Below are 12,492 nucleotides of genomic sequence, written 5' to 3' on the forward strand. Positions count from 1 at the left end.
TGTTGACAGTGTCTTTAATAAACCGACATCACAAAGGTCCTACTGTACTGAACACAATACTGTGGCACTTAAGAGTCAGCATGCTTGTAGATACTGAAAAAACAAGAGGGAGAAAGCCTTAATTCAGAGTAAGGAGAAACGTTTAACAGTCATTTTGTTTCTTCACTGTTTCATACAAACTCACATTTCCAATTTGACCAGCTAAACATAAACTTCCAAAATAGAAAAAAGGAAAAATGTGTATAATCAGCGAAGAACTGCTACTAAACAGAAATTCCTCAAATAAATAAAACGTTCAGGTCCTGTTTTATCACCCGGTTCAGCAGAGATGAGAACAATACAAGGTGGGATATATATCTATCTATAACTATTAACTATACATATATACATACACACCAGTGGTGTTTCAGGTGCAGGTATATACAGTGTCTTTACTTCAGGCGCATATGATACATAGTCATAAAACTGTAGTGCAAGCTAATTCCACATCACATATTTGATGACAAACATGCTTTACATTATTTCTCTCTTTTTTTCTTGATTTAATTTTAACTTACTATTTCACTTCATCTGGTTCTTAAAGACTTTTGAGGAAACAGGAGGTTTGTGTGTGTTTATGTGTGTTGGTGTGTGTGTGTGCGTGTGTGTGTGTGTGTGTGTGTGTGTGTGTGTGTGTGTGTGTGTGTGTGTGTGTGTGTGTGTGTGTGTGTGTGTGTGTGTGTGTGTGTGTGTGTGTGTGTGTGTGTGTGAGAGAGAGAGACAGATTAGTGCTTTTAGCTCATATCCTTGTGTGCTCAGGTCAGAGGATTATTGTGACCATCTCCATATCTTGTTGATTATTTTGGTCTGACGATAAATCTCGGGAAGATTTTCAGTTTTCTTCATTTAGGACACAAAAACACACTAGAAAGATGGGGAATTTTTTCCCCGGAAGCTCTTCTCTTCTTCTGTCCGTATCAGTCTTTTCAATCCAGAAGCAGTTTGCAGGATACAGCGAAAGGAGCGTAGCGAGACATAGAAAGAAAAAAAAGTCTAGTTCCTATGCCTTTAGAGTACCTACATTATGTGCCAGGGTGAGTTTGAGGTGGGCGCGCTTTGTATTAGTGTCTTGTGCAGGAGGGTTCCCTTATATCACATTCTCAAACAGCTGCATGGAGTTCATGATATTCTCGTCCTGGAAAATCAAGAAGAAAAACATCTGTCACCAAAAGTCTGAAGTAGAGAAGTTTCAGATTTACAATCTTAGACATTACACTTTTAATTGATGTATGACATAGATACAGTTTAAGTCATCACCTTCTGACAGGTCTCAATGAACTCCTCAATGGTCACTACTCCATCTCGGTTTTTATCCATTTTCTGTTGGAGAAATACACAGACAGAGGACACATTGGAGAAAATAATTTAAAGGGTCTTTTTTATTTTCAAAAAGAAGTGTTGTAGCAAAGTGTGTGTTTTGAATTGGTGTGCATTCAGGACCTGGAAGAACTTGTCCACGTGTTCAGAGGGTGCTTCATCTCGCACACAGGGGTAAGTGTACCTCCCCATCATGTCGTAGATAGACTGCATAATTGCCAGCATCTCCTGATGAGGAGAAGACAAAAGCAGAGAGAAGTCAGGAATAAACATTGGATCTCTCATGATAGATACAGCTCAGTCAGAAAGCATTAAGTAATTAGGAGAAGCATGGATGTTATTGTAACAAGCACAATTTCCTGGATTTTGTTAAAATTCTGGAGATGTCCCAAACAAACCTCTTTGGTGATGTAGCCGTCTTTATTAATGTCATAAAGGTTGAAGGCCCAGTTGAGCTTCTCGGTGACTGATCCTCTGAGCAGCACCGACAGGCCGATGACAAAGTCCTCGAAGCGGATTGAACCGTTTCTGTCTATGTCAAATGCGTTGAAGAGGAAGTGAGCGTAGGTTGTGGCATCTGTGCGCAAAAAAAGTTGTATTTATGTCAGAGGGAAATATCTTACTTTCACTCGAGCACAGCTATTTGACAGCTCAAATTACTTATTGTAATCTTGATGCCTTACCAAATTATTTTAGTCCCCTTATTTTGTAAAACTACACTACTTTTACATCTGCCATTTCTTAAAATGTAGAAGTTTTACTTGTACAAAATGGATTAACTCTACTTTATCCACACACGAATGCTGTCAGTTAAACCGGAGATATCAGTGTCTTTTATACTATGTCAAATGACTTCCACTTCTGTTCCTGTCATAATTACTAGTTTGTATTTGTGTAGCAGGCCCCTTCTGAACTACATCTACAGTATAAGGCTGATAACCAATGAGCATATTGCCGTATCAAATAACTGTATTTTTACAGTAAATCTTATGAAGAGTTTGAGAGAAAATATTCTTTCCTAAATATTTCAGACCAAGACATAACACATAAACCTTCTCTTCCCCACATCATCCGAAGTCATTTTCAAACAGTCCCTAAGAAGAAATTACAGAAAGAAGAGAGATTGTTTTAACGTCTAACCTCCTTGGGGAAAGAACTGAGAATAGATGGTCTTGAATGTCTCCTCATCAACCATCCCACTGGGACACTCCTGCTCAAAAGAGGAAGAAAAAGAAGATATATGCAGAATAACCCAAGTCTATATAAAGCCTAGTAATGGTGGTAAAGCCATGAAGAGGACGTACGTTCTTGAAGCCTCGGTATAGGGACTGCAGCTCCTTCCTGGTGAACTTGGTCTGAGCCTGCAGCTGGTCGAGACCCTCCGGCTGGTGACGCACCGTAGACAGCTCCAGGTCACTGTCGCTGCTGTCTGTGGGAGGAAGAGACAGACAAACAGGAAGAGATGTAGAGGGAGAAAGATGGAGAGAAAAAGAGGGGAGGATGGGGCAGAAATTCAGCGTGTGGATGCGGGTCAACATTCGGGGAGGGGTGGGATCACACATTCAACAGAGAGGCATTTGTTAAAGAGCAGGTGGGGAAAACGTGCCAGTGTAAGAGAGAGATTTAGAAAAAACTATAGAGGGAAAAGAAGGGGAGTAAAAAAAGAAGAGGAGGCACTTTCTTTGTGGTGGAAATGTTGATCTGTCTGCTTTAAAAAACGAGCCACTCAAATCAAATTGGTTTCAACACACTTAGAGAAAGTACTTTACGAGTGGGAAAAAAGGAACCATTCAAAAAAGGGGGGAGAGAAGTGTTCTCAAAGTTGGTGTTGTTACTATACTCACCATCTTTAGACAGAGAGAACAGAGGAGGAGGAGGAGGAGGAGGAGGAGGAGGAGGAGGAGGAGGAGGAGGAGGAGGAAGAGGGGTGTTGAAACCAAGATGGAGTGAAAGAGAGTAAATGGAGAACAGTGAGAGAGCGATAGTAAGAGGAAGAAAAGAAAAAACAAAGAAAACACGTCAGATCACGCTGAGCGGTCCAATGTAAAATACTGATCAAGTTATATTCTGATAAAACCTCCAGCAGAGCAGTGAGATACAATACTTGTGTGAAAAATAAAAACCAAGGAGAGGAAGTTTAAACATTTCTTGATATTGGATCGTGTGGAGATCAGCGGGAAGCAGACAGCAGGAGACGACCTTCTGACCTCCTTCAAAAATGAAAAAGGTAGCCCGCCGTGGAACATAAAAGGTCATACATTCAATGTTGGCCTTAACATATCATCTTCAAACATGTAAAACTCTGTGAACCTTAAGTTAAGATTTGCGTAAAATGGGCCCTTGGTGTTGTCAATACTCACTAGAGCACTAAAGATGTGTTCAATCCTATCTGGAAATAGTTCCCAATAAATAAACAATTTAGTTTGGGACGCTCCTGTTTGTTTAACATTTTAAACTATACACCTCTTAAAATAAGTATAGGGTTCAGATGAAGAAGTGGAAGGAGTATCTGATCATGGGATTTGCTGACAATAACAAATAGTCTATTATTATTATCATCCCTTTTAAGTCATATCGGTTTTTCCATAGTAGCCTTTTACATGATCCTAGATGATCAGAGAGCTTTATATGAACTCTTGTTGAATTTCACCAACTACTACGGTCACAGTTTACTCAGATTTGCATCAAAAACATTCACAAACATATACTTCTAAGTGGATAAGAGTAAAACAAATGTAAGCCCAGCCTCCTCCTCGCTCCCTTCTCCTCCTGTCCCGTCTCACCGGTCTCTGTGATGTCGATGAGGCCCAGCAGGTGCATCAGTTTGAGGAACATGATCACCAGGCAGACGATGCCCACAGTCTGGAGTCCCTCTGTCTCCCACCTCACAATTATCTTCCCCTCTCCTTCTGTCGGACCCTCCATGGTTATTCTCTTTCTTTCCCTCTTTACTACATACTTGGACTTTCTAAAAGTCCATCCGTCTCTCGGCTCTCCTCCTCCTGTCTCTGAAACAATGTCACTCACTCATCACTCCTTTTCTGTCTCATTTTTTTCCCTGCAGTTTCTGTTGCTCCATTTAACTCTGCCTATTTTTAATTGACTGCCGTTTTCTTGCCCCTCGTGTTCTCTCCTACTCTTTCGGATCGTTCAGGATATTCTCCGCAGCTAAGAGCATGGTCTGAGCGTCCAACTCCTTTATAAGGCCAACAGATTACTGCAGTAAAAATATCTCTAAAAAAAGAGAGGGATAAGAAAATCCCTTCCAAAAATCTGGACTACATCGTTAATCCATGGGAAATCCAACGGGAAAGAGATGAAGCTCAGACACACACATGCAGGTTATATGAACAAGTTGATTTGGGGTCCCTCTGAAGAAGATACCTCCTCTACTTGGTGACAAAGCTCTTAAATAAAAACACAGCATCCAACATCCTCCACTGATTGATTGAGTGATGCTCTGCAGCTTCCTCCTCTTATCCCTCCCTCCATCTCACATCTTATTTTCTGCTAATTAACCTGTGAACACCCGGGGAACCAGCTGCATTTCTACATGTCCCATTAAACTAACTGATACATTACAGAAAGGCATAAACACCGACGCTTTAAATGGGCAAAATTAACAGAGATGATTGTTTTTTTTCTAAATGTGACACACACAAAACAATTTGTTTTAAGAAACCGGAGAGTGCCGAGAGAAAAGATAACAGGTGTCCTGAATCCAATTTTCCCAGTCAGGCTGTGATCCACTTTCTAATTGTTCCCGTCTCTCCTGGGGTCCCTAACACAGATTCAATAGTGTCACACACTCACACTCATGTAATAAATACTCCCTCTAGTGGAGACAAATGAAACAACAGGCACAGACACCTTGTAGTTTGAACAGGGAACCTCATCATAGAAAAACATGTATCACTTTCTCTATTCACCATTAAGGTCCTTTGCTCTGTGGATGCAATAACCTAACGGTGACAGAATCACCCTTCACGTGAAAAATGTACCCAATTATAAACTGTACCAATAGAAAGACAGATACATTATAGACAGACAGATGGATTTAACTAAATGACTAGTTACATGTTTTAGAGAGCTGATGTGTTTGGTGAGGTGACATAGAGCACTACTTTGAGCATCTTTTAGGAGAATATCAACATAGATGCTCATCCTTTTTTTTGCACTTTCAGAGGAGTAAACCGTATTTTTTCCAGCCCTAAGATCTACCTGCAGAATTCCTCTCAGGATGTACAGCCCCCGCTAATACGGGCTGGGGGACTCTGTGGTACACAAAAAGTCTATAAATCAGTTACTGTTGCTCCTTCAGCAGACTGCTGTGATTGAAGATTGTAATCATCAATGCATCTATGTGTACATCACTTGTATGGTGTTGCTTGAGGCATATTTTATTTACTTTATATACTGCTAGGTTAACCTATAACAATACTTTAATAGTTTATTAGTTGACTTATTTATTTATAGTAATAATTTCAAATCCTCAAGTCGAAGTCAACTCAAAAATAACAAAAGTACAAAAATGACCTGAAAAGTCCTGCATTCAAAATCTAATTCTGAAAAGAAATTCATCAAAATACACTTAAATGCACTTGTGGCTCACCAGTAAGAGTGAGTTCGATATTTTGCTCACTTTGTTTACTGCAGGGCAGCTTGTGAATTTAACCAGAGATAACAATGTTTTATTTTACCTGATGATTATACTTGGTATTATCAATCTTAATTTCAATCTTTGAGGTAATAAAGCTGTCAAATAAAAACTGTGAAATAAAATACTAGCCAGTGACGTGTATAGAAGCATAAAGTAGAACAACATGGAATGGGATGGAATATTCCATGTGCCAATCATGGAAAGAGCCACAAATAAAGAAAGAAACTACTCATTTCCTCCGCGTCTCTTTATAGTATATCAATGTTACTCACTACTAAAATATCCTACACGAGAGGGTCAAATGCGGGGTCAAAATACCAGATGTTGTTATCAGACCACCTCAGGATACATCTCTACAGACGAGGCTACCGCTGGCATCACATTTCTCCCCAAAATAGGAGCGAGCTGGACTGATCCCAAAATCGACATCCGAGCAGACCTGACTGAGACAACAGCGACAGACCATTTAACTGAACATCAAACACGTGCACACGTGCACACACACACACCAAACACACACATTTTTTATCATCAACAATTTGTGTCTTGAGTGCTGATGACCAATGCACCATATCAGCTACCAGGCCTGATTGGGCTGTTGGTGAATAAAATACATCTAATGTGCCGATGTTTATGCTAAAAGTGGAAAATCTGAGAGCACAGAATCAAATTGTCTTTCGGACATGCGTTAAACTTATTACAAATAAAACTACTCTGCTAGAACAATTCTTGTTATTTTGAGAGGTGGGGCTATAACTGAGTTTTCCTCAATGGACAGTAAAGTACTTTTACTATCTTCCATTGTCTGTTTTTCTTTTTAGAAAGCTACACAAGCCGGAAGAGCCCACAAAACATTTTGGAACTGATTCAGTCAGTCACTTCTTCAACACAGCATTTTTGGTCAGTCAAACCTAAATACTGAATTCTACTTAATCCATTACATTGCTATTATGAAATTGTAGATACATAAGAGTAATAGGATGTATAAATGTAAATGATATGTAAACATTTAATCAATATATCAATAAAATTACCAACTGACAAATACCTGGCAATCATGTTGACCATCCTGTTTATTTTTTGTGTATTTTTTCCCAGTAACTTTTGATTTCAGCTTAGTTGGTGTGACACTTTGACCACTTTTCTTAGTTTGACATTATAAAATAAAAATATTTGGGTTTTATACCGTTCATTGATCTTCTACCCTTTTGCAAATGTAACAGTTTTTTTAAAGACTCAACAAGAAAGATCTGAAATTGACAGCAGACCCGAATCTGCACCACAGAGTGAGTCTCGATAACATTTCTATATTTATAGCAGGGCTGTGTTTATAATCTAATTCTCACAAATTCCGGTAAACAAAGAGCTCAACATCTGGACTTGTAAATCCTGAAAATCGTGAGGGTCCTACGAGTGACTTTTCTCTAATTGTAATGCAGGCAGCTGAACATTTGAGGGACAAAATGTATCAAATATCTGCCGCCAAACAGTTAAAATGTTAATGAGAAGATGCTGAAGAGATAATGAAGACAGTAGATGACTCTCACTGGGAAAGGATGAAGTAATTAAAGGATTAAAGATGCTAGTTGAGTATTTTGTCCTTCAGGATCCTGGAGGAGTACTCCAGGCTCCATATTTAGGCGGCCTCAGAGAAAGCCTGTTCGATACTGCATGTATAATTGATGTGAAGTAATGCTAAACCAGGGTGTGGGCAGTGCCACAGTGGGAGGAGGAGGAGGAGGAATATAAAGTTGGAAGGTTTGAGAAGAGTGATAAATTATGAAAGGACATTACTTGTGTTTTTGTTGAATTTATTACTTATGATGCAGAACTATACGAGAAGCACTAATGTGCCGGCGGGAGCCTTCCTGCTGTAATTATCTTGGCACAGCAGCTGCAGGGCACTCTGACTGGCTGGCCTTCAGCCCAAACCTCTAATCAAAGAGCGTAGCTTTCAAAAAGCATATGATGTCTCTGGTACTGTCCCAAACCTACACTGTCAAGTGGCCCATCAAGGGTTTTTGGTATTTTTCTTTGTAGGCAAAATAAAACACTTAGCCATTAACCTTTTTCCACTCTGGTGCTTTTTCTGATAAAAACATAACTTTCATGCTTGAGCATACTAAAAAAGTACGTACATGTTTCTATAGTTATACTATATACATTTTTGTTTCTTTATGTTTACTTATTACATAGTAGAGAGCTGACAGGTTAATGAGGGGACAGAGCACAGAGAGCTGTAAAAACATTGAGGTTACATCGTCAGCTTACTAGACATCTTGGAAACAATCCATTTATTTTTGTATTCATTTATTCTTGAAGATCGACTTTGAAACACACATTTTCAAATGTTGTCCCTGTTGGCCAGATGTTAAATTAGCCATTCAAACCTGCACGCCCAATCTTTGTTTAATGTATTACTCTCATATTGTGTATGTACTTTATGACTCACTTTAGTGTGAAGCATCTTGTGATGTATGATCTAGACAGGGAAATATAAATAAACGTTACTTTAGCTATTACTTTAGTATGGAAGGCAAAGTGGAAAGATAATGACTTGGTCACATTGGTAGAAGCACTAGCTCTTTCCCAAAGATCTCTCCTAGGGTATATTTAAACCATAATAAGTGCTTGTATGTGCTTTAAAAATAAGGAATAATAAATTATAACATAAAATATATGCTACTTTCAGATAATTAAATGTTTTTTAGGAACTGTATTATCTTAAGAAGTAATAGTAGGAACTTCATCTTGTAACAACATTATGTTATTTGTTTTACCAAAACTGTAGTATAAAAAACATAGCTGCAGGTTTAATAGATAAAATGTAAATGTTATAACTTTTATCTCACTCTAGCCCTGTATTTACCAATGGAAGGCAGTATATGAACTTGTAAATAAATAAATAGATTATAAAGACACTATTGTAGTTATTAGCAGATATATAAATACTGAATGACCACATACTTAAACCTTAAATTAAACCAGTTTTTATTAAGGATTTATAATATACATTTTATTGGATCTCTATACATCCTCCTCTTTGCATAACAAATAAATTATAGTGTGTTATAAGCCTTCTATTAACTCCTATATAGTGTTTCTACAACAGACAGTAGTGAGTCATCATAGTGGGCTCAGATGGGCCCTTACCTTCAAATGAGGACATGGGCTCCAAGATGCCAAACTGCTTGAGAACTGCCATGAAAAGGATGATGACCACGCCGATGGCAAACAGCTCCATGCCCTGGATCCCCATGGCTTCCCGGGTGGGGGGGCCCACTCAGGGCCAAGCCTGCCTCAGAAGGCCTGGCCCCGGAGAGAGAGGAGAGGGAGCCTGGGCCGGCACGAGCACTGCTAGACCAGACCAGTCAACAACAAGTGTTTTCAACAGAGGGGGCCCAGCAAGTGACAGGAATCAAGTCTGGTTGGGGAGTGACGGCATGAGTTTGTTTCCAGGCCCAGGAGAGCACATGAGAACGAGGCCAAGCAGGCTGGACGAAGGCTGCTGTAATGTCAACACTGATGCTGAAGTGGAAAATATGTGGAAGCCGACATATATGGAAAACTTCCCTCTCTAGACCCATGAGGGAAAACGGGGGTTGTGTCACAAGCCATTTATTACGGTGCATTAAAGGAGACGTTTAGACTCACTTTCCAGACTTTGCTCCTCACGCAGTCTCAGGAGCAAAGTCAAAAACACAATTTACTGCTCACCTCTTAATCTAAACAGCTATTATCAGTCCTCACGTCATAGTTTACTCTCCTGAATCACAACTTGGTATCAGTTTAAAACGTCTTTTGAGAAAAAGCTAAGAATTTGGCGCATACAACTGACTTGATGAAATACAGGTCAGGCAATACCAGAGTCTTCTCATCTTCCATGCCATAAACGCAATAACAACATTACTCATTAATAATAATTCACCTCATTATTTGCACCAACCACGACCAACAAACTAAACAAAACATACTGTAGATTATCTCTATCTGCAGGCAGGGAACACTCTGACTCTGTGGTTTTAGCGACATCCGCTCAACAATATTCAGGATGAGATAATGTTTTAAAAACTGACCTGTCAGGCAAGATACAAAAATCAGTTTTTCATGCAAAGGGAACAGTGCATAGAACAGTCTCTGTTGTCTAAAAAAAACAAGTATATATCAAATATTTACCAATGCAGCCTAATAATGCTGATTCTGTCACTAATTCCTTGGTCTACTTAAAACCTCAAAGGACAGACATGAATTGACCGCAAATACTTCAACTTTCAACGCAGCGTTCCCGTCTGATTGTGTCCACTTCACTGTTTGTCCAAATCCAGGTCCCGATATGGAAGAGTATGGCCCTGTAGAGAAGGCACTTAGAGCAGCAGCGTCCAGGGAGGGAAATCCTGATAAACTGAGAGGAGCTGTGGGGAATGAAACCTCCCTTGGCGTCTACCTCCTCCACACATATTTTTCCATTTCTTTCCTCTCTCTGCTGCTTCCTGAATGTATCTGTTGCTGCTTCTTGTTGCAACTTTTCCTCCCTCGACTCACTTAGTACGCTCACTCCGGCTGAGGTTTGAAACTGGAGTGCGCTGTCCACCAAGAACCCATCCCGTTCTTCTTGTGGTCTCTCCTTACTCCACCACACTCCTCCTTTTTCTCCGTCTTTCCATCTGATTCGCCTTTGCGCCTCCTCCTCCTCCTCCCTCCATCCCCCCTGTCATTCCATAACTTTGGCCAACCGCTGACTTTCTCCCCCCTCTGCTTGACTCTCTGTTTCCTGCTCCACAGTGTCCAGGGGCAGACTGGCCATTGGGAATACCGGGAGTTTCCCCGGTGGGCCGGTGCTGTGTGTGGGCCAGAGGGCCAACAACTTTTTTTTTTTTTTAAATATTTAAAAAAATAAAAAAAAAAGTTCTTTTTTTTTTTGCCTGAATCCTACCGGCCCACATTTGTAAGTGTTGGGCTGGGCCGTTTTGATAGGCTACCTTTGTTCTATCTATCAGTTTCAATTTCACACATCAGGCCCGTAGCAGCTGTCACTGCGCAGTGAACGATCAGGAGTGAGTGACTGAGAGACCTAGCTGGCAGTTGCTTACAGATGGATAAACAAGCTCCAAAGCGTAAAGGCGTTTTTGTATAGTTTGACGTCTGACTCAGAGGTCGCGCGGCTGTTACTGAGTTTAGGCTAGTTAGCTAGCAGGTTTATTGTTTTGGGTGCAGTCACTTTTGCCTCCACTTGCAGTTCAAATAAATGTTGAAAGAAAAAGTTAATCTGTTTACAGTTCTGTTTTATATGGGTGTTGAAGAAGAAGAAGAAGAATTGGGAGGGATGAAACCCTCTTTAATGGTCACACATGCAGAGCACAGAGCACACACAGTGAAATGCATTCTCTGCTTTTAACCCATCCTAGTACCAGGTGTCTAGTACTAGGAGCAGTGGGCAGCTATTGTACAGTGCCCGGGGAGCAATGGGAGTGAGGGGGGAAGGGGGATGTCCGGTGCCTTGCTCAAGGGCACCACGGCAGGGCAGGAGGTGAACTGGGACCTAGAAGTCCACACTCCAAATGTAAGTCTGGTCGGGGACTTGAACTGGCGACCCTACGGCTCACAGTCCAAGCTCCTACTGACTGCCATAGATTTAGTTCCTAATTTTGCTCTCAAAGTGCACCAGATTGATGCATTTAACTTCAACATTTAAAAAAAAATCTTCCCGGGGCACAGAGCACACACAGTGAAATGCGTTCTCTGCTTTTAACCCATCCTAGTACCAGGAGTCTAGTACTAGGAGCAGTGGGCAGCTATTGTACAGCGCCCGGGGAGCAATGGGAGTGAGGGGGGAAGGGGGATGTCCGGTGCCTTGCTCAAGGGCACCACGGCAGGGCAGGAGGTGAACTGGGACCTAGAAGTCCACACTCCAAAAGTAGGTCTGGTCGGGGACTTGAACTGGCAACCCTACGGCTTACAGTCCAAGCCCCTACTGACTGCCATAGATTTAGTCCCTAATTTTGCTCTCAAAGTGCACCAGATTGATGCATTTAACTTCAACATTAAAAAAAAAATCTTCCCGGGAGAGCTTGCCCCCGGACCCCCTAGAGGAGGTGAGGTCCACCACCTGCCCACACCCCGTTAAATTGTCTCACCCACATTGAGGATGCTTCCTACGCCCATGTTTTATTCCATGTGTCAAGTCACTCATTTTGCATGTTGTGTTAGTTTTGATTTACATCTTTTGATAAGGCAATTCTGGTCCTATGCCTGATGTGTACACAGTAACCCTCTATGATACTAACACTACAACGTCCTACTCCCTTCTTTGATTTATGGTGTGGTGTGGCCAGACCTACAGACTGGCACACAGAGGTCAACTAGCAGGGACCTCCCACCTCCCCACACTTTAACTCCTCCATCTTTGCATAGAAGAACTCTGAGTAATTATAAATCTATTATTAAGATTCCTGGAACATGAACAACAGTTTGTCATA

The 12,492-nt window shown here is 40.8% G+C and overlaps 1 protein-coding gene across 3 annotated transcripts in view; it reads right to left on the reverse strand.

The window, feature by feature from the left end:
• The window catches only part of kcnip3b (Kv channel interacting protein 3b, calsenilin), a 59,984-nt gene continuing 47,492 nt past the window's right edge, over window positions 1-12,492 (reverse strand). The window contains exons 1-7 of one of the 3 annotated variants that reach the window (XM_079687159.1): window positions 9,170-10,607; window positions 2,661-2,785; window positions 2,497-2,566; window positions 1,755-1,933; window positions 1,480-1,584; window positions 1,297-1,359; window positions 1-1,174 (exon numbers count right to left, since the gene is read on the reverse strand). In XM_079687159.1, the coding sequence (XP_079543285.1) occupies window positions 1,127-1,174; window positions 1,297-1,359; window positions 1,480-1,584; window positions 1,755-1,933; window positions 2,497-2,566; window positions 2,661-2,785; window positions 9,170-9,275 (696 nt within the window). In that variant the 5' untranslated portion in view covers window positions 9,276-10,607 and the 3' untranslated portion in view covers window positions 1-1,126. Of the gene's footprint in view, window positions 1,175-1,296; window positions 1,360-1,479; window positions 1,585-1,754; window positions 1,934-2,496; window positions 2,567-2,660; window positions 3,204-9,169; window positions 10,608-12,492 lie in introns of those variants that run through there. The other 2 variants (XM_079687157.1, XM_079687158.1) reach the window with 2 other exon arrangements.

This window comes from Notothenia rossii (genome assembly GCF_949606895.1).
Source record: "Notothenia rossii genome assembly, chromosome: 6".
Taxonomy (NCBI): domain Eukaryota; kingdom Metazoa; phylum Chordata; class Actinopteri; order Perciformes; family Nototheniidae; genus Notothenia; species Notothenia rossii.